We start from the raw sequence: 26,469 nt of genomic DNA on the forward strand, positions 1-26,469 counted from the left end.
TGGCACCAAGGAAGAGAGGAGTTGGATATTAAAAAGAAAAGATAATCAGAAGTAGTGACATCATTATACATTCAAAAATTGTAAAATAGAAAATAATGTGTGTACTTTGCACTACTGTTACAAGATCACTATAAACCATCATCTTCAGTTGGAAGGCACTGAGAGGATTCGACCAACCACCATATCAACCAACCTCCCAGGGCTTCTTCACAGTCCCAATATGCAACTGAAAAATATAAAAGTTTCTAAAGTGCCTCTTTGAGTTGAAAGGTTCTGGATACTTGCCTCGCCCTGTCATATTCGTTGAGCTCAACCAGCATTTTTTTCAATCGACGAGCAAGCCCACTAGTCTCACTCTCATTCACACCAGACACATGCTTTTTCTCCAGTGTCTTTCCAAGTGTCAGCACATAATCCACCAATGGTTGCAACTTATGGCTGCACAAAACAAGGAATTCAGAATTCAGATACTTCAGAATTCCACCAGGCATTTAATAGCACTAATAATGCAGGGAGAAATGACCCGGGGATGGCTTGGATAAAACAGAAAACAACTAAAATTTAGAAGTATTGTAAACAATTGGCAAGATCCAAACTTCTCACATCCTAGTTGCTGGTAAATAAAATAGAATAAAACAGCAGTTTCTACACTTGGTTAGAGACCATATTCAAGGCAACTAAAAGAAACCCAAGCACCAGACTCAGATGGGAGATTAGACACTAGAATCAAGTAAACAAGCACTAAATGATTTTACCATTCTAGCAAAAAAACATATATGTTATGTGACTTATGACACAAATGCATTTCCAATAAAGGTAGAAACTTTGAATATACATTTATTCCCAATCCATTTCTGCTTTACTTTCCTTAGAATTATGAAAATAGAAGACATATGACCAGTAGAAATGTAAGGCTGTTTTTTTCGTTTTTGATCAATAAAGATAAATTTTATTTATTTATTTATTTTATCAGAAACGGTAACTTTCATTAGAGATAAATTAACCTGAAATACAGAATTCAACCCTTATTAGAAAAGGTTGATCCAATAAACATCAAACATTACAGCACTGCCCAAAAAAGACTCTCCCTTGCAGTCCCTTGTTTTGCTAGGGCATCAGCAAAACCATTTGCTAATCTCCTTACCCACTTGAACCAAACACCCACCTCCCTTGTTATGCTAAGAATTTCCCTTATCAGCTGTCTATATTGCCAAATTCCCAGCTGCCCTGATTGCATCCACCCAATTACCAACTTGGAGTCTCCCTCTATCTCAATCTGCTGTAGCCCCAACTGTTTGGCCAGTTTTACACCTTGATGCAGTGCCAAGATTTCCGCTCTTAAGCATCAAATAGAAGGAATTACATCGAGGTGGACAGTTCTCCACCAGAAGAAACTTTAGATTTTTGCCCAAAAAATTTGTTGTCTTGTGGTGCCTTGTTTAGCCAAAAAATGGTATGGCTGTTTCTGCATGAGAACAGCATTGAGAATTTTTCCTTTTTTTCTTTTGAAGGGGCATCTGGATTGGTGGACCAATTCCACAAGCCCAAGGTTCCAAAGTTTGGCTCTAATTTTGTAGTTGAGTTGAATTCAGAAAGTAGCACAAATTTTGGCATCCCACCCCACATTTTTTGAGGACTACGAAAGTCCCAGTGGCACTATTCATCCTTAATCCCAACTATTTGGGGTTGGCTACACAAATCATATCCTGCTGTTGTGCTCTATCAAGAGCCACGGTTTCTGTCAAATTGCAAGTCCTTTGATCATTTCTTACCAATTCATCCCACCTTTTCTTTGGCTTTCCCATTGCTCTTTTAGAGTGTTGTACTTGTACCAAGTAATTCATCTCACTAATACAGTCACCAGTCATTTATGCACATGACCAATCATCTCAATAGACTCCCAGTAACACTAGTCACTTGAATTATGCTATCCACAACTGGAGGTGAAAAGCAATTCACCATCCATTTCATCCAGTCATCTAACAGAACATAAGTTCAGATCCATATCAAAACTTCAGTTATGCAACAGTAAAAACAACATGACCAGTCAATTCGTTATCTGCATTTTTAAGTATATGACCATTTGTTGATATATAAGCATAACCACAAAAACATTACATGAAAGGAAATATAAGTGTAACAATGCAGGAATAAAGCATCTGATGAACCAAAAAGGAGTGCCTTAAAGCCTTCAGCAGTCCAGCTTTTTGCTATTGAATTGCCAAGTAAATCACTCAGAAAGTCTCATTACCAAAAAAAGGAAAAAAACAAAAAGAAACATCTGTCCAAAGAGACCATCTTTTCTTTCTTTCTTTCTTTTTTTTGAACCATACAGCCACAAAATTATGATATGACTTCCTTGCCCAAAATTATGACCCGCCTACTAGCTTAGTCTATTATTCTTTAGGACTCAAGCTTAGGAGTACCAATTAGCCCTTGTGATTCAGGCCAGTTAAGAATAATTCTTTTACATAGACTTAAGTACCAAGAAAGCATTTTATGACTTATTCCCATGAAACTTCCTTCAACATTCCAAAAGGGTCATTGCTTGGTGTTCTGATAAAATCTCAGGCTGACAAGCATGAACAGGATTGAGTCTGAGAATGGCCACTTTGTGCAAAAAATGCCAAAGCTCTGGTCCATATCCAATCCACCCCTCCCTCCCAACACCCTAAATAGCTGAGACCAACATCGAGTAAAGCCTTACTGAGAGACTTTGGTTTCAGGAGGTGGTTCATCTCAATTTGGAGAGAAGAGTTTAAGAAGGTGGCTGTTCTTAAGTAATTCCAGTTGATTTAGAAGTAATATAGAAGTAATAGTAGTAATATAACAACAACAAATGAGAGATGCTGTCCAGCAAATAGTTCATGTGAGATGGATGGATTAACCATGCATGCTGAGAAGATATTGTCTAGCAAATCCATTTAAAGCCAGGTAATTGTTTTCTACTGAATGAAGAAAGCCTACATTTGCTATAACCTATTGCTTTCTAAGTGTTGAATTCTTTTGATTGCTGCATGGGTTCCAAAATACTGAAAGGGTGCTGATTTTTCTTCCATCACATTTTTTGTTTAATCTTTCTAACTTTTTTCCTTTATTCTAATCACACCTTGAGGGTGAAACTATGGGATCAAGCAAAGAACATAAGTTTCAAGTTCTCACCTAAAAGTTTCCAAACATAACCCTAACCCTTTCAATCTCAGTATATAAGCAGTGCAATAGAGAATAGCATAACTACCTGCGCTCCCCAGTGACACTAGGACCTGCCCAAACCCCAATTAGTGATGAGATGATCCTCTCAGTCCGTGTAACAGCATCATGAATATTTGCTTGGATACTTCGCATGTGAGGGAGAACCTTTCCACTCAAAAGCATATCAAGAGCAAGCTGTTCTAGAACTGGCAATGCTAGGATATCCTTCCACAAGCAGATATTTCTCAGCAAACGAACAGACATCCCAAATCGGTATGCTGCAACTCGTGCAGCATCTGGTACAGCCTTTATTACAAGTGCACTCCAGGTTGGAACCTATGAATGGAAGTGATAGTTTAAACAAAAGCAAGACAAATGTTATGGTAATTCTGTGCAAATAAAACTGAGTCTATGAGTACATGATTGATGCAGATGACTGGGTAGAACCAAAAGACATACATTAAGATTAGTGACAGCATCAGCAAGACGGTCATGAATAGCTGCAAACAATTCCCGAAGAGCCTCACTGGATGCTGGGACATAATTAATCACCAAATTTGTAGCAGAAACTGCATTCCTTGTCTCCTTTGTACTAAGCATGTCCCAGCAATGAGCAATTTCATGGTGCAAAATAGGAAGTGCAACCTTTTCAACTAGTTCAGGTACAAGGTTAGCATCATCATCATCTGGGTTGAAGTCATCTCCATTTTCTGGGAACCCATAGTTGAACAGCAGAGAATGCCTAAGATGCAAAAAATAAATTAAAAATGAGGAATAAAAAGGTAACAAATTATGCAGTCATAATATGGTTAACTCTGTATATCCAACTGAAAAAGACCATCCATGTTTGGGTCCAATTGACCTAAACCAAGGAGAAAAACAAAAGATATGATTTATGTCTATGTCCACAAAGAAGAAAAAAATACAAATCATATACCATAAGGCTCCATTTGGGAAGAGTGCAGATACAAAAATGTTCAGTACAAATGCAAATATGTTTGGTTCATAAAAATGCAAAGTTGGTTTGGTTTTGTAATGATCATCTTGTACTTTTGCCAAATGATTTTTAGTTGTGATAGGTACAAACATGAATCCCAAGACTGGAATCCACCTTTTTTACATTGACCTACTTTGAGTGCAAAAGTTAGCATCCATTTTTTGGAATGCAAACTTTGTTCTCATTTTAAATGCAAACATGTCTTGAAATCTGTGTTTTCTTTCATTTTCAAGACAAATGCATTCTTACCAAACACCAGCAAAACTGAACCAGAGTGAATGTATGCACTGAATCAGCATTTGCACTCTTCCCAAATGGAGCCTAAGGTTCAGGAATGTCATAGTTGCATATATGATACTAATGCACTGAAGTAGGAAAAAACATTCTGCATCTTATCCAATAGACCATATATGTCAAATGTAGACCCAAAAGGATTACCACCATCCAATTCAAAGGCAACTTTCATACTTTATTTGATTAGCAAAAGAAATTTCATGTAACAGATTGCCTAGGTAGGAGATGTAGTAGATGAGACACAATGAACAGTCTTCACCCTTCCTTTAATGTCCAGCACAAAAAATCCATCAAAGGTTGTACTAATTGCACAAGGAAAAAAAAAGAGTCGAAGTGTTTCTATTCCTCTAGAGGAAAGTACTAACAATGGTACTTACAGACCATTGCATATCATTGAAATCAGTCTCCTCATAAAGTGGGTCCCATTTTAGAAGCTCAAGCCTGACATATGGAGAGAAGATAGCAGGTGCGCTTAGTGACATATAAGCATCTCGGTAGCTGGATGAATAACACTTCTTCCATATCTCAAATTTTTCCTTGACCAGTGAAAGTTGGGAAAATTCTTCAGATGCATCACTGAATATTTGTTCAGCAGTCTGCAGCAATAAATCATGGTTAGAACAGTATGCCATACTCTCACTATCACTCTCATCAGTGCTAGATTCTCCTTCTATGCGGTGATAGGCGCTATCATCTCCAACAGATGACATTCGTTTTGACTCGGAATGGGCTTTCCTCCGTTTTCTAGCCTCAGACCTCCTCATCATGTCCATACGCTTCTGTAAGTTCACATCTCTACCAAATTCATCAAGTTGAACAGGTAAGTTTGATTGTTCTCTTGCTGCAACTGCTGCAGCCTGTGCTGCACTTGTGGCTGCAGCAACCATTGCAGCAGTGCTGCCACCTTTACTTAATACAGACATTGCTGCACCTACAGCTGTTTCTACCTCCATCATCTCATCAGCATTATCAGCACTTCTTCTTTCTGTGATAGCAGATGCACGCTCTTCATGAAGTTTCTGCATTTGTTCTTCAAGTTCCTCTATGAAAGGTGCCTTATGCTGGAATAAAAGTTGGAACACATCAATTAGAAAACATCAGTAAGCATCACATTTTCATTTAGGTGGCACAGTATGGATGTAGTGGAACATGTCCCTTGTCCACATGCATCGTAGAAGGACACAAGCAATAAGGGAACATGAGAAAGAACCACGCATTTTTATATTAACAAATCTAAAAGATGAAGAAAATCTGCATACAAATAACTGTCAAAGGAGCTTAGGAAGATCCCTCATGGAACGGTGTGCATAGACTGGATTACATAAGAAAATTAGAAATTTACCAACTCATCCCAACCGTGTTACTTCCAGACTGCCCTATACCAGCTAATTTTTGTTGTCTGGTCAAAGGAGCCATTTACCCACTCCCAACAACATTTTTCAACAGTTATTTCATTTATTATTAATATATGTAATATAACACAGATGCCAAGCATCCCATTGGTTCAGTAGCTGAGGAGCCACCTTTACCATCATATGTCTTTCACCATTACCCCTTGTACCCAGAGTATCAGCCATGTTGGCTGATCTACCCCTTGTTGAGCTATCTTATGACCTCTTTTATTTCCCTTCCATTTCTATGTTTCTGTAATCATTTGTTTTGGCTAGTCTCAGACCTTGCAATGCTGCTTCTGCTACCTCTGCTCTTGTTGAGTTTTCTTGTCCTAAAGTTCCTTAAAATATAGCCAATATGCTTCCATTATGTTCCAACTGGTGGTATAATGGCAGAAAGTATGCTAAGATGGTCTGATGACATGCATAAAAGACCATCTACAGAACCAGTAAGAAGTGATCTGTTACAAGTGGAAAGGGCTAAAAAAAGCTAGGACGTGGGTTGAGGTAATAAGAAATGATCTAAGGGCTCATAATTTAAAATGGATATGACACTTAAAAGAACGGATGCCCAAACAGGATTCATGTAACCAGCACAATATAGCTGGGACAAGCCTTTTTTTCTCTTTAATCCTTGCAATTTTATCTTTTATCTTTTTCATTATCAATAAAACTTCGCTCATCAGTTACCAATCAAAACAAAAAGGAAATAAAAAAGGATGTAGAAGGACATGGAAATGAATACATAGATTTGAATAACCCCATACCTGTAAAAACTCGCATATAACAGAAACAAAGTCACGAAGCTTTTGCATAAAGATGAACTTCTCACCAGCAGCTGATAGAGCATTTTCAAGAGAAGTGATATTCAACAATGATGCAGACAAATTCTCGTCAGTTCTGGAAATTGATGACATGGTTCTTCCATGAGATTCCTGGTAAGAAGAAAAGGTTGAGTGCATGATTAACTTCGTAAATTCTCACATAATGTAAAGATATTAGTTAGAGCATCTGGTTACAAAAATCTTCTTGAGTGTGTCAAACTGGAGGAATACAACAATTAAATATAAAGGCTTCATACTTTTTTTCGGAACAGTATATAAAGACCTCAAACCTGAAGCAAGGAAAATCTTTTAATTTTTAATGGATTAAGAAAATCAAAATCAACTTTAATTATCAAGAAACTGAGCTATACTTAGTCAAGGATTAAGAAAGTAAAAATGCAATGGTATAGAAGATTGGAGCCTGCTAACTCAGAACATGACTCAATTTAGAATGTTCAGACTTTAGACTTCAGTTAGGAGCAATTCAAGTCATCTTGAGAAGCCATGATACTTTTTTCATCTTGACAGAGTTAGGGGGAAGAAGTTTCAAAAACAACAAACTAAAGTCAGGTTAGGCACTTTACAATTATATGAGCAATAAAAGCAGTAACAAGTTTCAATAATTCCAACTTGTAAAAGTCCATATGGCCACCATTAATCTACTAATAAGTGTTGATTTCAAATAACACTAAGAGAGGCTACACCACTGATAGCAATCTGGAATTTCCCATTCCATTCGATTGAAGACCAGCAAGTGATCTGGCAGATTCATTAGCAAGGTCTGAATCTACAAGGGAAGAGATATGCCTGGAAACAACACTACCAGCATAAAAAAAAAATTAAGACTGCATGGAGAAACTTGCAATATGCAGTCCAAGTGTTTGAAACTTGTATCATATATTACAATAACTCTGTATTAGGGGTGCAACTTTTTCAAGTGTAAACTGTTAACTCGGGCCAACCCGACTTGCACCCCTACTCTGTATGTATTAACATTATACCATCAATAAAAGATTGGCTTGCCCATCGAAATATTCAGCTCATAAAATTATATCCGTTTTGAGTATGCATTTTTCTATTACTCTTTTTTTATCAGTAATAACATAAGCTTTATTAAGCGTGATTTTAAAGAATGCCGTACAAATAAAAAGTGCCAAAATACCCGTGTTTGGGCCAGCTATTGCTGCCCTCCCTTTCCCATTTTACTTCTTACAAGTTTACCTCTTGGGGAATCAGCCCCAAAAATAATTGACCCTGTTTGCCAAGGCACCCATCATACTATTCGCTGATCTTGGAGTCCAGTTGGAGTTTGTTCTTAGTTCTCTAGCAACTGTTTCACCTCGTTGATTACACGCCTATATTTTTTTATCAGCAATAGAGAAATTATTTGGAAAAAAAAAAGAACACAGCTTCAGTGGAGCTGACCCAACCCAAGTATTACAACTGAGCCCAATACAAGGATTGTCTTTGTACTGCTTGATTACATGCCTATATTTCCACGGTCCCATGACGTCTTTTATTATCCAACACACTATTACATGAGAATCCCTTTCCACCAGCATGTTACTATAGTTTAGGAGCTTAGCCAATCTCATTCATTGTATAGCTGCTGGTTATTCAGCCCTTGTTGAACCTCCAAGAAAAGTGGCTCCAAAGATTAATGCATGGATCAAAAAAAGACTATTACCTAAGGTTGATCCCAGGGCCTTGGGAGGGGTAGATTGGGTATGGTCGTAACCTTCGGCACTTTTTGCACAAACCCACGTTCTAACACTTGCCAACCTGAGATTTTACCATTACACCTAGTAATAGAAAAATGCAGACAAGTCCAAGTACTTGACTTGTGAATAAAACTATATCATAAATTGTATATAAGACAAATCCTAAAAACTAAAAAGAACAAACAAGTTGTTTACAATAAATAACTGTGTTGAAGATTAATTAGTTTTATGCTGTTTTTCTGAGTAGATGTTTTATGTTAGTTGTTAGATAGGAGGTGGGGACCACAGTAGTTATGTGAGTCCAATTTTTTATTATGTTTCTGAGTGTTATATATGCTGTTTTATGTTTTGCCACCCTATAAGGGCATAGTTGTCTTTGTACAGTTCAATTACTTTAGTATAAAAAATAAGTGAAGGGGGCGGCCAGATTATTGCTCTCTTTTCTTTTCAACTTCTCTTCTTCTCTTCTTCTCCTTCTCTCTTCCTTCTCTCTTCAAGAAACTACTTTCTTTCATATTTTTTTAATTCAGCAGATTTCTACTTGGTATCAGAGCATCGGCTAGGGTTTCTTGAAGCATTCTCATGCAGCCCTAGATCAGCCAACTGCATGAAGTAGTAAAGGACTGATCGATCTGCTATAGATTGCCCAGTTCTTGGAGTTTTTGGTGGGACCTAGACATCAGGAAGGTGATCTACTGTTCGGCATCAAAATCAGGAAGAACTGGAGTACGGGGAAGAGTCCTAGAAAAGTTGGACTCTTTGTTTTTTATCTGATCTTGGGCACCCAGGTATTGTTAGTTTTCTTTTGATTTTCTGAAGAGGGCGGTTTGGTTTCTGAAATTTTCTAGGCCTCCTGGAGTGATCGATTCACTTTTCTCTCTGTTGAGAGGCGTAGGGAGGAGAGAGATTTCCCTCCAACTAGGGTTTTCTTCTTCCAGAATGGTTGGTTTCTGTGTGTGTGGTATTAAATTATTTTTTGAAGGTCTTCAATCTATTTTTTCCTTATTGCTGAACTGTTCGAAGTAAAATGGAGAGTTGGAATACCGAGATGAAATCTACCGGTACTGTGGGATTAGGTGTTGGAGGTAGTAGTGATATTTTTGGGTCTGAGATCATTACTACAGTAAAACTTGATTGTACAAATTATTTGGAGTGGGCACAATCAGCTAAGATGGCTATTGGTGCCCATGGAAAATTAGGGTATCTCACCGGGGAGGAGGAGAAACCTGATATAGACTCTTCCCAATGGGTGCAGGAGAATTACATGGTAATGTCTTGGCTGTGTAATTTTATGTTACCTCATATTGCAAAAAAATTTCTATGGGCTAATACTGCTAAGGAGATTTGAGATGGAATGACTAAAACCTACTCTCTTAAGCAAAATGAAGTCAGAGCCTATCAGTTAAGAAATCAGGTGATAAGTATTAAACAGGGAGAAAAACCTCTTGCTGTGTATTTCTCCATGCTAAAAACCCTATGGCAGGAAATAGATCACTTAGAAACTGTGGTATGGTAAAGTGTAAATGATGCAGCAACTTATCACAAACCGGTAGAGAGGAATAGGGTTTGTGAGTTCTCAGTAGGGCTGAACCCTGATTGGCATTGCTAGGCAGCATATTCTTTCTTGGGAGGGTATGACACTCTCTCAGGCCTATGCTTTTGTCTCTGGAGAGGAGAGTAGGAGGAATGTAATGCTGAGACAGCCTGAGATTGACCAGTCGGCTATGGTTGGTACAACAAAACCTAAGCCGAATGGAGACAATGGGAGTAGTGAGACTAGAAGGGAAGATAAGGGCTTGGTGTGTGATTATTGCAAGAAGCCTAAGCATACCAAGGACACTTGTTGGAAGCTTCATCCAAATCTTATGCTTGCTCAAATAAGAAACAAGAAGGGAAATGCAAATGTAGCCACTACAGGAGACTCTTCAGCCCCTCTCTCCCAAACTGATTGGGGATCCATTGCAGTAGCAGCAGTGAGAACAAAATTGGAGAGGTTTGGACAGCTTATGAGTAAGAAAGATTCACCCAACTCTAGTCTTCCAGATGGACAGCAGAATGCAGGAGCCAACTACACCACTTCCTTTGCACATACATGTAGTTCATATGCAACTGCAAATCTTGCATCCACTTCAGGTAAGGAGGGACCTCCCTAGATTATAGACTCAGGAGCATTTGAGCATATGACTAATGCTCCTACCATTTTCGATTCCTATCAGTTGTGCTCTGCTAGAGATAGTCTTTATAGCAGATGGTTCACATATGCCCATTGCTGGGAAGGGGACAGTTAGAGTGACCAATGATATAACTCCGTCTTCTGTTTTACATGTCCCTAGACTTCATACTAACCTACTGTCTGTTAGTTCTTTGACAAAAAAATTTGAATTGTTCACTGACCTTTCTTCCTGGTAATTGTGTTTTGCAAGATCTGGAGTCAAAGAAGATGATTGGGAGTGGTCGTGAGGTGAATGGAGTCTACCTTCTGGATGAGATTCCGAGACATCATGGTCATCATGTTAGCAACAGAAGTAGTAGCGGGTCAGAGTCAGTGAACCAGATCATGTTTTGGCACAATCGCTTGGGGCATCTTTCTTTTAGTTCTTTGAAATGCCTTTTCCCAAAGTTGTTTGAGTCTGTTCAATTATCTACTTTTCAGTTAGGAAAGCATTGTAAACAGTCTTTTGAACCAAGCAATAAAAGACGTACTTTTGCTTTTAATATTGTTCACATTGATGTATAGGGGCCATATCAAATCCCTTCCATGGAAGGATTTCATTACTTTCTCTTGTTTATGGATGATTATAGACGATATTCTTGGATATATTTGATGAGACCACGTGATGAGGTTCCTAACTTATTACAACAATTCCGCCAGATGGTTCTCACACAATATGGAGTGAGAACTAAGGCTTTTAAATTAGATAATGCTAGAGAATACTTTGAGAAGGACCTAACCACGTATCTATTAGAACATAGTGTAGTTCATCAGAGCAGTTGTGCATATACACTGCAATAGAATGGAGTTGCTGAGAGAAAAAACAGACACATTGTGGAGGTGGCAAGGAGTCTTATGGTGTGTGCTTCAGTTCCTGTGCAGTTCTGGGGAGATGCAGTTCTTACAACCGTACATGTGATTAACCGTGTTCCTTCACGGGCTTTGGGATTTAAGGTGCCATTTAGCCTTCTTTTTCCAAATGAGTAGATGTTTCATATACCTCTGAGGGTTTTTTGTTGTGTTTCTTTTGTTCACATTCTTGGCCCTCATCGCAAGAAATTGGATCCTAAGGCCAAGAAATGTGTTTTTCTTGGGTATGCTCAGAACCAAAAGGGGTATTGCTGTTATGACCCAGTGTCGAGGAGCAGATTTGTCACTATGGATGTTACCTTTTTTGAATCCACATTCTTCTTCTCGAGTGGTTCTCCTCAGGGGAGAGTTTTGGGGAGGAGAACTCACAATATGTTCCTCTGCCTGTTTCTGTGGTGCCTACATCAGTTCAGCCACCACCTGCACCTCCATCTTCATTACCTGAGCCACTACGGGCAGTCTCACAGCAATATCAGCGCCGGCAGATGATGGTTGACTCCACACATCCTCAACCCACACCACTCTCTGTCAGTCCTTCTGAAACTCCAGATTCGGCAGATATAGTTCCAGGTATTCCTCTTGAGCCTGAGCCTGAGCCTGAGCCTGTTATGTTTTCTGATGATAATGCTTCTGTCCCTAACACCATTGTTGCAGCTGATCCCACTGACCTTGATCTTCCCATTGCACTTCGTAAGGGGAAAAGAAAGTGTACAGCCCACTGCATTTCACACCATCTTTCCTACAGTGCCTTATCACCCTTCTATCGGGCTTTTCTTTCTTTCCTGGATTCTATGTCTATACCCAGAAATGTTACTGAGGCTCTCTCCAAACCTGAGTGGAAAACACCCATGCAAGATGAGATGCATGTTTTGGTCAAAAACCAAACTTGGGAAATAGTTGATCTCCCCCCAGACAAGGAGACAGTCGGATGTCGATGGGTATTCACATTGAAGTATAAGGCGGCCGATGGCAAGATAGAGAGGTACAAGGCAAGGTTGGTAGCAAAAGGGTATACTCAAACCTATGGTGTTGATTATCTGGAAACCTTTGCACCAGTAGCTAAGATGAGTTCAGTTCGTATCCTTTTATCTCTAGCAGCCACCTATTCATGGCCCTTGTTCCAGCTTGATGTCAAAAATGCTTTCCTCAATGGTGACTTACAGAAGGAGGTATATATGGACATTCCAACAGGCTTTTATGAAAATGTTGGTGAAGGAAATGTGGGCAGACTCAGAAAATCTCTGTATGGACTGAAACAGTCACCTAGGGCTTGGTTTGACAGGTTCAGAGGGGCACTCATCCGTTTTGGATACACACAGACACTGTCTGATCACACCCTCTTTGTGAAGAAGAGAGATGCTTTGGTGTCAATTCTGATTGTGTATGTGGACAATATAGTGGTGACAGGAAATGATCTGGAGGAGATTGATAATCTCAAAAAATCATTGCAGCAAGAATTTGAGATCAAAGATCTTGGTGAGCTCAAGTACTTCTTAGGGATTGAAGTTGCAAGATCCAAGCATGGGGTCTTCATTTCATAGAGAAAGTATGTACTTGACCTATTGCGAGAGACTGGGAAGCCGGGGACCAAACCAGCAAACACTCCTATTGATACAAATCACAGAATTAATGGTGTGAATGGTGAATTGGTAAAGGATGTGGGGGGATATCAAAGAATGGTGGGTCGACTGCTGTATTTGTGTATGACACGACCAGATATTCTTATGTTGTCAGTGTTGTGAGCCAGTACATGCATACACCTCGGGTTCAGCACTGGGAAGCTATTGAGAGAATACTTGCATATCTGAAAAAGCACCCTAACAAAGGCATTCTTTTCTCAAATCATGAGAATCTGAAGCTAGAATCCTATACATAAGCAAACTGGGTAGGATGCTTAGATGACAAGAGGTCTACATCGGGAGTGTGTACCTTTGTAGGTGGAAACTTGATCTCCTGGAAGAGTAAGAAGCAAGCGGTTATGGCAAGGTCAAGTGCAGAGGCCGAGTATAGATCCATGGCTCATGGTGTCTCAGAATTTCTTTTTTTTTTATCAATAACACTTTCATTAATTCATCAGTAGAAAATTTACAAGTGGAAGACAAGCACACTTATCTTCCAAGAGTCACAAAGAGCTTCAAGAAAGGAAAAAAGAAAATACAAAGACACTAACGTTACAGCTTAGCCCAAAACAATGAATCCCTTTCTGCCCCTTGTTTAGCTAAACCGTCAACTAGAGAATTAGCAAATCTTTTAATCCAACATGTCTTAACTTCCATCTCCCGCACCAGCCACTTGAATTTCCTCTTCTCATTATTATACTTCCATAAATCATTTTTATCTATAGTCAGCCACCCTATCACCACCTCTGAATCCCCTTCAATTATAAGTTTCTTGATGTTCAATTCCTTAGCTTTCCGGACTCCTTCCATAACTGCACAGATCTCAGCTCTAAGGGAGTCACCCACTCCAATTGGGCCTGAGAACATGCAGAAATAACCCCATTTTCATCCCTAAAAACACCCCCGATCCCCGATTGTCCCAGGTTTCCCCTACTACATCCATCAAAGTTTAATCTCAAGAATCCACTAGGTGGGGGGGTCCAAGCCACACTCATTACTGACTTGGTCTACGTGCAATTTGCAATTTCACCCCACTTCCTCAACATGTCATACACAGTGTAATCTGTGAATATTTCCAAAGATTTCAGCCACTATACCGCCCTAAAATGTATGATAGCCCTCAGATCTGTTGTTCCTCTCTGAGTTTCTGAGAATATCCTGGAGTTTCTTTCTTCCCACAGTGTCCAACATACTGCAGCCCTTAGTCCTCTCCACACTGTCCTTCCGCTTTTTAACTGCCACCTGAAAAAGGAAGGGGAGAAAAGGCCCTGCATGTCTAATGGGAGATTCCAGCTGCATCCAAATAAGGAGAAAGCCCAATCCCACAATGACCTCGCGAAGTGGCAACAAACCATTAGGTGAAAACCAGTCTCCCCATCTGCTTTACACAGAACACACCACTGAGGTGACAAGCAAGTATTGGGTCTCTTCTTTTTGGAGTAGATCACCAGTGTTGATTCTTTCCAGATAGGCTTCCTAACAAAAACTACCAACCCTAGGAGGTATAGCTCTGCACCAAACATCACCAACAGGGAAAGGGGACAAGGTAGGACTGGTGGACTGACTTAAGACTTTGAAGAACGAAACACAAGAGAAAATGCCATTGGGGGTAGGTGTCCAAATTCTAGAATCCGCCCTAGTGGGGTCTAAGACAACGTTATCAAGAAGTGCAAGAAGCCTCGAAATACAGTCGAAGTCTGAGTCCCTCAAATCCCTTCTTAGACCCAAGTTCCACCCAATCCCACAAGTGGAAGAGGACAGGGTGGTGAAAGACGAGATCGGCTCATTTTTCAAATCAGAAAGAGCATACAAAGACGGAAACTGACCTTTAGAGGGGCGCTCCCCACCTAGGTTTGTTCCCAAAATTTTATGGAGTTACCGGAATTCAAGTCATACCTGATATTAGGGAAGAAAACTAGTAGTAGGTCATGAATGGCTTTCCAAGGAATTGCTTGTGATCCTAGCTCTGATTCCAGCGTCCCATCCATTGTGCTCCAGCCCATGTATACTTGCCACTATTCTAGCCCATAGCTTCTCCTTCTCCATAGGAAACCTCCACAACCACTTCCCCAACAGAGTCATATTCCTTCTCCTAATACTCCCAAGCCCCAAACCACCACACGACTTACTCATACACACTATTTCCCAGCTAACTCTATGATCTCAGAACTTCTTTGGGTTAGATCTCTTTTGAGTGAGATTGGGATGAAAGCAGAGGAACCTATGATGTTATACAATGACAATCAAGCTGCAATCAATATTGCCCACAATCCAATTCAGCATGATAAGACAAAACACACTGAAGTTGATAGACACTTTATAAGAGAAAGGGTAACAACCGGAGAAGTTTGTTTGCCTTATGTCTCTTCAGAGTTGCAGCTGGCTGATGTTCTCACTAAAGGGGTGGCAAGGAACAAGCTTGAACATGATCTACGCAAGTTGAGAATGTGTGACATTTACTCCCAACTTGAGGGGGAGTGTTGAAGATTAATTAATTTTGTGCTGTTTTTCTGAGTAGATGTTTTATGTTAGTTGTTAGATAGGAGGTGGGGACCACAGTAGTTATGTGAGTCCAATTTTTTATTATGTTTCTGAGTGTTATATATGTTGTTTTATGTTTTGCCACCCTACAAGGGCATAGTTGTCTTTGTACTGTTCTATTATTTTAGTATAAATAATAAGTGAAGGGGGCAGCCAGATTATTGCTCTCTTTTCTTTTCAACTTCTCTTCTTCTCCTATTCTCCTTCTCTCTTCAAGAAACTACTTTCTTTCATTATTTTTTAATTCAGCAGATTTCTACTAACTGAATACCAGTTATAACATATTCTAATTACATGATTATCAATATTTTTTATTGATGCACTCATAGACATGATCATTATCCATGCCTTATCCTAACTTTATGGGGTTGCCTACATGAATCATGTTTCACCACTCCGTTCTATTTAAAACCATATCCACTATTGAATTATTAGTGCTTAAATCATTTCTTACTACTACCCATGTCCTTTTTAGTTTATCCCTAGCTCTTCTAGCCGCTTCCACTTGTAACAAATCACTCTAATTGGAGTTGTTTGTGGTCTTCTATGCACGTGACCAAACCATCTTAGCCTACTCTCTCTCATCTTTTTTTTTGGATCAGCAACACGAAAATATTCATTAGATTATCAGAATGTGTACAACAAGAAGTGGGCAGACATAAAGTCCACCTAAACCCCACTAATTACAATACAGACCCAAGCTTACCCAACAAAGAAATTCATTAATTACAAACAAGCCCCAAAAGGACCAAGGGATATCCCACTAGCTACAAGTCTACAACATAGCCCAGAACATAGATTGCTTTTGGACTCCTTGCTTAACTAGACCATCAGCTGACCTCCTAATCCATCTTATGTGAATTTCCATATCTTTAGAAGCCTGCTTAAAGTGCTTGAACTCATTTCTTAATCTCCAGATTGCTCCTTCCTCTTTTTTCAGCCAGTTTACAACAACTTTGAGTCCCCTTCAATAATCAACCTGTTAATCCCTAACTCTTTAGCTTTCTCATCACCAAACACTGCTGCCTTCGATTCTGAATTCACCACATCACCATGCTGGGTAGGGCCTGAGAACATGGCAACGATATTTCCATTCTCCTCCCTTATTACCCCACCTATGCCCGATGGGCCAGGGTTTCACAAACAGCTCCCATCAAAGTTTAATTTCTTCCACCCAACATCCGGAGGGTACCAAAATTCAGTTGCAGTAGGTCTTCTAGAAGCCATATTTGCAATTGTTCCCCATGATCTGAAGAAATCTTCTGTCTTAAAATCTGCAAATATTTTCAAAATTTTCACCCAATGTGCCATCCTTATAGTTATCACTTCAATCACAGCATCTCTAGCAATTTCCTTATCATCAAATATCCTCAGATTTCTTTCCTCCCAGATTGTCCAGGCCACTGCTCTCTAGTGCATTTTCCCATCACTTTTCCTCTCCTTTTAGAGCACCTAAAAATGCTGGAGCTAAAAAGATCTTCCAGATTAGAAAGAGGATTCCAGCTGGAACCAAACAGATAGGAAACCCACTCCCAAATAAAGTTAGCAAAAGGGCAGGAGATAAAGAGGTGAAGAGCAGTCTCACCATTCAGCTTACATACAGAGCACCAGTTAGGGGACAAGCACCACTTTGGTCTTTTTCACTGAAGCAAGTCACAAATGTTGATGGAATCATGGAATACTTCCCAACAGAAAGCACCGACTTTAGGAGGAATGGGCCGAAACCAAATCTCCTTAACAGGGAAGGAAGGAGAGGAGGAGGTGGCAACAAGAGAGTTCAAGAAAGATTTGCAAGAAAAAGAACCTGATGGATTGAGGGCCCAGACTCTAGAATCTGAAACACTATCCCCCAAAACAACTGAATTCAGCAGGTTAACCAAGGTAGACACTAGAGATTTTAGATTCTCTTAGATTTCTAATAAAACCCAAATTCCAACTCAAGTTTGAAAAGAAAGAAGAAGAGATGATAAAATCACTAATAGGTTTACCCTTGAATCTGGAGAGAGCAAAGAGGGAAGGGAAGACCTCTGACAAGGGGGAGTCCCCAATCAAGATGTCCTCCCAGAATCTGATTTTCTGACCCAAAGCCAAATCATACCTTATATGGGGAATAAACAAAGGAAGAATGTCATGGCTGGCCTTCTAGGGTGCAGCCAAGGTAGCTCTCTGCAAGCAGCCCGCATCCCAACCATCGCTTGATTGCCTATGGATACTTGAAATAACTCTAGTCCACAATTGAAGCTACTCCTACATTTTATCACTTATTGAAGCTATTCCTACATTTCTACGGATGGCTTCATTCCTGATCCTATCCCTTCTAGTTTTTCCACTCATCCATCTTAGCATTCGCATTTCCACCACACTCGTTTTCTTAACATGTTGTTTATTGATGGTCAAACACTCTGCTCCATACAACATAGCTGGCCTCACAATTGTTTTATAGAATTTTCCTTTTAATCTAAGTAGTATTCTCCTATCACACAAAAGTCCAGATGCACCCCTCCATTTTGCCCAACCTGCTCTAATTCTCTAAGTGACATCCTCTTCAACCTCTCCCTTGTAATGATTCTAATGAATTATTGAACCAAGGTACTGGAAATGGTCACATTGAGTTATCTCTTGGTCTTGAATCCTAATTGTATCCTGATTTACACTCCTATTATTACTAAATTTATTTGTCATATACTCTATTTTAATCCTACTTATTTTAAAACATCTTGTTTCTAGGGCATTTGTCCATAAGCTTAATTTTGCATTCAATCCTTCATTACTTTCATCAATTAAAACAATGTCATCCGCAAACAACATGCACCATGAAACTTCTTCTTGAATATGTTTAGTCAATTCATCTATGATCAATGTAAATAGATAAAGGCTAAGTGCTGGACCTTGGTGAAGACCGACTGTAGCTGTAAAATCTAAAGTCTCTCCCGCAAGTGTTATAACATTGGTTGTTGCCCCCTCATACATATCCTCAATTAGGTCTATATACCTATTTTGAACCCCTTTCTTTTCCAAAATCAACCATATTATCTCTCCAGGAACTCTATCATAAGCCTTTTTCTAGATCAATGAACACCATATGAAGATCTTTCTTCTTCTCTTTGAACTTTTCTATCAATCGTCTCAAAAGAAATATAGCTCTCATGGTTGATCTCCCTGACATAAAGCTAAATCGGTTATCTAATGGCTCATGAGTTTAATCCCTTGATGATCATTACAACTTTATATGTCATCTTTATTCTTAAATATAGGCACCATACTGTTATTTCTCCAATCATTAGGCAATAAGCACCCTCTGTAATTTTACTACCTTATTAAATAGCTTAGTTAGGTATAACAAACCTACCTCTCCCATACCTTTCACACTTCCATTGGAATCCCATCAGATCTTAATGCCTTCGCTTCATATTATTTAGTGCCTCTTTAAATTCAGTAGGTCTAATTTTACAAAAGTAAATATTATTTTTAACACTATTAGTATTGCTAGCTTCTCCTCCATTAACGCCCTCTCCCTACTGTTCATTTAATAATTTTTCAAAATAGTTTTTCCATCTTTGTTTGGTTTCCTCATCTTTTACCTAGACTTTTGATCTTCATTTTTAATGCACCTAACATAGTTTAAATCTCCACAAGACAAGAATAACAGATTTTTTCACAATACAACAAGTTCAAGTTCATGAAGAAGAAAAAACACTATCAGCAAATTCATTATTGGTGGCCAAACAGTTGAAGATGAGAGAACCCTCAAAAGTCACATTCTCCACTTCTACAAAGACCTATACAAGGAAATTTAGCCAAAGCTAACCAAGCTTAACAGCCTATTTTTTGATGTTATCATGAAGCACAAGATGCACCCTATACAAGTCCTTCTCAAAAGAAGAGGCTTACAATGCCCAAATGCCATATCTAATTTGGAAGCAGAGAAAGCCCCAAGGCCCGATGGCTTCAAATTAGCTTTTTACAAGAAGTGCTAGAGAATAATCAAGTTATCTACTCAGCGTTTGTAGAATTGCCATGCTTCAACAAACTTAAAGAGGAGTCTCAATGACACTCTTATATCTTTGGTCTGGTGCTAAATAAAAGAGCGACTAAGCTTAAAAACTATATGCCTATAGGTCCCACAACCAGTGTCTATAAAATTATAGTCAGAATTGGCAAGCAGATCTAAGAAAGTCCAGCAGTCAATCATCTCAAGAAACCAAGGTGAATTTGTGAAAGTATGCAAAATATCGGATAGAATTCTTGTAGCAAATAAGTTAATAGGCTCACAACAAAAGAGGAGATTACTCATTAAAAAAAAACTAAAAGAGGAGATTACCTGAAATCATCTGTAAAGTTGACATGGAAAAAGCTTTTGATCATGTCAATTGGGATTTTCTTCAGTACATTCCTAAAAGAGTGAAGTTCAACTAAGGATGGATAAATTGGATCACAATCTACACTGAGGTGCCACATTACTCAACTTTAATCAACAGCACATCCCCTGAATACCTTTAGGTGCTCCACAAGGGCAATCACTACCACCCCTTTTATTTATGTAGTGGAGGCCCTTAGGCGGTTCACAGCAAAGACAACTGCAGGGCGTTACATTGAGAGATTCATTGCAAGAAAGAGCAGAGTAGCCATTCCTCTCTTAAAGTTTGCAAACAACACGGTCTTTTTCTATAGTGATTTGTTATGGGCACACCATCCGGCAGCGCACTGCAGAGCAGTCATAGGCAACAGCACGCACGGCAGGCCGCACAGCAGCAGGCACCGCCTGGCAGCGCCGCACAGCAGCACGCACCGATAGTGCGCAACGCGCACCGCACGGCGGCATGCACCGCGCACTTACCCGGCACCGCACGACAGCGGCACCATGGCGCGCAGCACGCACCGCCAGGCAGCAGCGTGCACCGCACGCACTGCACAGCAGCACGCACCGCGCACACACCCGGCACCGCACGGCAGCGGCACCATGAGCCGCGCGCACGCACCCAGCAGCAGCAGCAGAGCGAGGCCCACACGACAGCTCATAGGGGTGGGCCCACCCTTATCTGGACACGTCAAGCCAACTCGCTACCAGCTTACCTTATCCTTATCTTATCCCTATCCCTTATCCTTGTCTTATTTTATCTTCTTAAGTAGGAGTTGTGTTACCATTAGGAGTAGGTAATTAGGAGTTTTAGTTTAAGTTGGATTACCCTAGCCTAGCCGAATCCAACAAGGAGTTCTCTTCTGTAATCTCCTATTTAAGGAGCTACGAATTGAAAGAGTGAGGAGAGTTCGGGTGGTTTCTTGGACAAATCACCCATTCAGTCCCGCAATAAGGTCTGCACGCAAGGGAAGGCAGGGCATTCGCACCGTGGACCGGCCCGTGACGGGATCCTACGCGTGGGACCATAACATGATTCCCAACAGTAGGCACTCTTTCTCCAATGCACCCCTTCCCTTAGATGGTTCAAAGCTATGCCAGGCCTCAAAAAAATCTTTTTTTATCAAAAAAGAAGAAAGTTTTATTAATTCAAAGAAAGAATTTTAGTATATATGATTGAGATATTACACCCACCCAAATACAAAAGATTTACATTAGCACCCAAAATAATCAATGTCTATTAACCCCTTGTTTTGCTGGTGAATCCACCATCCCATTTGCAGATCTTCTGACCCATAAGTAAGAAGTGTTTTAACTCTCCCTTGATAAGCAAGCAATCTCCTTGAAGACATGCATATAAATCCAAGGGGCTTGGCATAGGCCTTTTGGCCAAATTATGATTAACTTTGAGTCCCCGTCTACTTTCAGATTTCAAAACTCTTATTGCCTTGCTAGTCTTAGGCCTTGCAGTAAAGCCATCAACTCAGCTTTCAGGGAATCTCCCACTCCAATAAGTCCTGAATACATAGCTACCCACCCTTCGTAAGGAGTCTCTAAAAACCCCCCTCCTCAATACCTGCTGGCCTTGGATCATCCATAGGCCTCAAATAAATATTAAAAACATGAAACTATGGTTGTAGACCAAGATGCTAGCTCATTCTCCATTTGTTCAATGATGCCCCTACCTCTAGGCACCAAATGCACATCAATAACCATTTGGGAGCCCATCATTTAAGATTGAACAAATGGAGAAGTGGCTTGCATCCTGGAAACTGGAAAGCAAGGCACCTCTCTAAAGGAGGTAAATTTACTCTCATCAGACGTGTTTTTGTCCAATCTGCCTCTCATTTTCTTTCATTATTCCCCATTCCATTGGAAGTTGCACAATGTTGGAAAACATGGAAAGTAATTTCCTAGGGGTAGGCTGGAAGGATGGTGTTCAGGAAATTTGGGGTTGACAGGCTTTGGAAGGGGGAAGGAGATTCCATGAAAGCAGAACTGTTGGCTGCACTAGAGTAAGAACATGCAAGTGGTTGAGTAACGAACATTGTCATGGAAGGTGATTCTAAGATAGTGGTAGACTAGATGGCAAAAAACAATAAAGGACTTTGACAATAATAAGAACTACATAAGGGGAATCAGACAGCTGGAAATGGACCTAAATTCTAATCTCGGCTGGGTTAAAAGATCATTCAAGGGATTGGCTGATACATCAGAAAAACAGGGTATAAGTAGGGAAAGATTATGCTGGTTCCGTTGTAATGTGTTAATTGATTGCAGGTGAGGTGATCTGTCTGTCACCCATTCCAGGCATTCCAACCTTCATGTAAATCTGTAACTTCTGTTTATAAGTATTAATAAATAATGAATTCAAATACCACTTGATTGATTGGGCCACAGTTTGTTCTTTTAGGAAGAATGGTGGATTGGGAATCAGAAATCTGAAATAAGTGAAGACTTCCCTCTTGGATAAATGGTGGTGCCTAACAGCTATAAGGATACATCCAGATGGAATTTTTGGAAGAGAAGTTCACATGGTATGGAGGACCGCGGCTCCTCTAAAAAGTCTCTTTTTGTTTGTGGCTGCCAGCTTTAGGGAGGTCCTAACAGCTGATAATCTGTCAAAGAAAGGATGGTTGGTAGAACCCAGCAGATGTGTTCTATGCGGTAACAATTCTGAGAAGCTGGAGCATCTCTTTCTGCACTGCAGATCCAGTTGGGAAATATGGATGAAAGTACTAAAGGTTTTTGGAGCTCAGTTGTGCCTCCCAAGGGATGTATTGGAACTGTTACATGGCTAGGGTCTGAGGGGTTTGTCGAGGAGAGGTAAGATTGTATGGAAGGTGTTGCCAGCGGTTGTAGTGTGGTCAATCTGGTCAGAAAGAAATAGGAGGCTTTTTGAAGACAATTTAGGTCAGAGGAGGAAATCTTAAAGAGCATTTGGGGAATGTTATACTCTTGGGTGGCGACTCACAAATTGTTCAAGAAGCGTCCTTACAGCTCTTTTTTTGAGCACAGTATTCTTTTTGTATGATGTTCACATAGTGGTTTTTTGGGATGTACAAAGTGTCTTTCTGTCTTTCCCAGTGCCTCATTGGGCAAGGTTGTATCCTTTTCAGTTTGCATTAATGAAGTACCTTACCTTTTCTCTCTCAAAAAAAAAAGGAATGGAACAACCTCAAGGATGGAATGTTGTAAATTTTCGGCATTGTATGCTTTAAAACCCTAATTCTCAGCTCCAGAGATTCCCATTCTTTCAAGTATGGAATGGCTAGATTCAAATGGGACAAAAGAGAGGTGACAATTTTTTTATCAGCAAAGGTAGGATTTATTATGGAGTTATTTTATCAGCAAAAGGGAGGTAACATTGACATAAGGAGTTTCTTTTTGGAAAGGCATTATGCGATTTCAGCAAGCTTTCTTGAACCTGACAAAGTTTAAAGCTGGATAGGGTTCTTGGGAAGATAATTAGTGTGGTGTTGGCTTTTTTGTAAGCTGTGTTGTGCCTGAGACTTAATAGGTTGAGTGACAAAGATATCACTATCAAGTATCAACCAATGCTTTGGAGTCAAAAATGAGAAATTGGCATGATGCCCTGGATTTAGAATGCCGACATTGGATAGAAAGAATGATGAATGTTTGAATTTACTCAACAAACTTGAAAATAAGATTGCCTCTCCAGACAACAAATGAGGCTGATGCAAAACAGTGGAAAGAGTGCAAAAATGGGCAATTCACAGTCAAGTCCTGCCACAGTGCTCTTATTTGTAATGAGGTAGACAGATCTGAAATTAGAGGGATTTGAGAGAATCTCATTCCACCTAGGTTGGAAGCATTTTACTGATAAAAAAAAATGGTTGGAAGCATTTATATGGTTAGTATTGATGGGCAGTGCGCTTACTGAAGAGAGAAATTCAAATGGCTAGCATTTGCTATTTATGCTTCTGTAAGGAAGATGTTGATCATCTGTTCATATCCTATGGTTTCTCCAAATTTATTTGGAGATTCTTCATGTCGCTCATTTAGAAAAGGTGATTGGCAGCCAAGATCTCCAGGATAGATTGTTTATCTTTGACCAGAATTTCAAGGTAGCAGGAAGGCTAAAATCTACTGGAGCTGTATTCAAATTGTGATTTGTTGAGTATTTGGAACAAAAGAACTACAAGAATATTCAAAGGAACCCAAATGAGAAAGGACAAAATATGTTCACAAATAGGAAATATAATTATAGATTGGATTCTAGTTCACCAAGAACTTGCATGTGTCAACCAAGACAATTTTTATCTGCTTTGCATTGGAGACCAGATCAGAATCTCGCTTGCAATGAAATGTTGTTATGTATTTTTATTGGTTATGTTATGTAACCCCATCCATCGCTTGTACTTCAGTAATTTTGTTTTTAATAAAAGTTTCTTCTCTTTTACTTAAATAAAACTAATTTTTGCTTAAGTTCGAGGTGTCAAAACTTTTCCATTGTCCTAATTACTTTAGCCAATGACCCAGCAATGTATATTTCAATTTCAAATTGATATTTCAATATGAAACTTGATCAGAATAACAGAAAACATACCTTAAGTCTCCTAACACTCTCTTTCAGAGCTTGGCTAGCAACCTCAGCCTGCTGAGCTATGGACATCACTTCCACACTCCGTGAAACTCCAAATGCCCCTCCAATGCTCGGACCAACAGATGCAGCTGGTGCCTGCGGGTACACAGGCGCCGCGTAAGCAAATGCCTGTTGCTGGACAGTCTGAAGACTTTGAACCACCGGAACGTTAATGTTAGCCCTACTTGAACCATCATCTACCCTTTTCCCCAATCCCTTCCTAAACTGTTCTTCTTCCCAAATCTTCTCCTCCTCATCTTCATCATCCTCCACCACAAACTCCCCATCATTCTTTAAATCGGGCCCCATTGCTCTCGCGTCTATACTCTCAAAAACACCCATTTTTGCACCATTTGCCCTGTCACCAAGCATCGCAATCCGACCTTGAAATTCAGGCTCCTCGTCACTCAATCCCTCAGCCGTCCCGTGGTTACTACCTCCATCCAAAGAGATAAAATCAGGCGCTGCTGCACGTGATTGCCGGAGCCGTTCTCTTTTAGCCCTAATTGCGGCAATGGTAGCTTGATCAGGAATCAAAGAACTGGAAGAATCCCTAGATTTTCCAATACCCATTGAAGCTAGCCGGTTCTCAGCGTCATCCTTGTCCCTCTTGAAGGAAGCCCCGCTTCTATCTCTCACTTGTTCTTCTTCTTCTTCTTCTTCTTCTTCTTCTTCTTCTAATTCATCATCTCCCCTCCTGTTTTCTCCAATTTGCTTATCGACTTCAGCGGATACAGGCTTAACAAGGCCTTTTAAGACTATGACGGGCTCAGCGGGAGGTTTCGGCTCGGATGGAGGGGGTCGGGAGCTGGCGAGAGTGCGCGTGTTCTTCTGAAGTTCTCGGAGTTTCTCTTTGGTGTATTCACCAGCTTGAGGTTGAACATTGGAGGGAAGAGAAGAAGAAGATGTGGAGGAGGAGGAGAGACGGTCCTTCAAGGCAATCATCTTGTGAGACGAAGAGGATGACTTGCTGAAGCGAGACTTCTCTCTATCGGAGGAGGAGTGTTTTGAGGAAGGACGAACTGGGGAATCGTCTTCATCGTCGGCGAAGCTGAGTAGCTTGGGGCCTTGGTGCTGCTTCTTGGGCTTGGCGGCGGCATCCTTCGAAGATGGTTTGGCCGTGGTGGTGGTGGTGGTTGCCACGGTGGTGTCTTCTCCATTGGCATCGTCATCGTCATCGGTGCGCCGACGGAAATTCCTGGTTCTGCTGCTCATCTTAGGAATCCCACAGAGAGAGAGGGTATTTTCCCTCCCGGTTTTTCGATATAGGAAAGGCTTTAAGGGCTTTTCGTAAGGATGCAAACTTGGGCGGGTCCAACCAAGCCCGGACCGGTTCAGCCTTTCAATTCTACATGGGCTGGGCTTAGATGTTTGCCCTCAGCCTGGGCCTGGGTCAAAAGTTCAGGTTTTCTTATTTTTTAGGCTTTTTGTACTGAACCCCAGCCTAACCGAGTAACCGTTCGCCTTCGGTAGTTTGAGCTCGGTTCGACCTTATCCCAACCCTAATCCAATTTGAGTCTGACCCAATTATACAGATAAATACGTACATGTATAAATTCATATTTGATATCATTATTCATGTATTTATAATTTTTACCTTTTACTGTGAGCTAATTGACCAATTCAAGCCCAACTTAAGTATAAATTCAACTCAAATGCATCAATTTTTAATTATTCACTTAAGTGATTTAATCATTTTTTTAATTTAATATTTGAATGTGTATAATAAATAATGTGAAAGATTAAATTTACAAAATTTAAATTATAATAATAAATTTGAACTGTGTATTAATATATTATGATATGATAATATATAGGCTAAATTACTCAATCTAATCAATAAAG

General features: G+C 40.0%; 1 protein-coding gene across 1 annotated transcript; it reads right to left on the reverse strand.

The window, feature by feature from the left end:
* Window positions 1-25,889, reverse strand: LOC104587292 (GC-rich sequence DNA-binding factor-like protein). The gene is made up of 6 exons (XM_010244843.3): window positions 24,589-25,889; window positions 6,642-6,809; window positions 4,865-5,544; window positions 3,652-3,934; window positions 3,239-3,528; window positions 1-438 (listed from the first exon to the last, which is right to left on the reverse strand). The coding sequence occupies exons 1-6, from the start codon at window positions 25,837-25,839 to the stop codon at window positions 246-248; spliced, it is 2,865 nt and encodes a 954-aa protein (XP_010243145.2). The 5' UTR covers window positions 25,840-25,889; the 3' UTR covers window positions 1-245.
* Between the last annotated feature and the right edge of the window lie 580 nt (window positions 25,890-26,469).

Source organism: Nelumbo nucifera, chromosome 6 (genome assembly GCF_055504915.1).
Source record: "Nelumbo nucifera cultivar China Antique chromosome 6, China Antique-T2T, whole genome shotgun sequence".
Taxonomy (NCBI): Eukaryota; Viridiplantae; Streptophyta; class Magnoliopsida; order Proteales; family Nelumbonaceae; genus Nelumbo; species Nelumbo nucifera.

What these genes read in the sequence shown, in the direction of transcription:
- LOC104587292 (XM_010244843.3), bottom strand. Translation starts at nt 25,839, where the DNA reads ATGAGCAGCAGAACCAGGAATTTCCGTCGGCGCACCGATGACGATGAC. An exon ending in TTATATGCGAGTTTTTACAG is followed by an intron (nt 5,545 to 6,641) that starts GTATGGGGTTAT and finishes CTTTTATTCCAG; the next exon opens with CATAAGGCACCTTTCATAGA. An exon ending in AGTGTCACTGGGGAGCGCAG is followed by an intron (nt 439 to 3,238) that starts GTAGTTATGCTA and finishes TGTTTTGTGCAG; the next exon opens with CCATAAGTTGCAACCATTGG.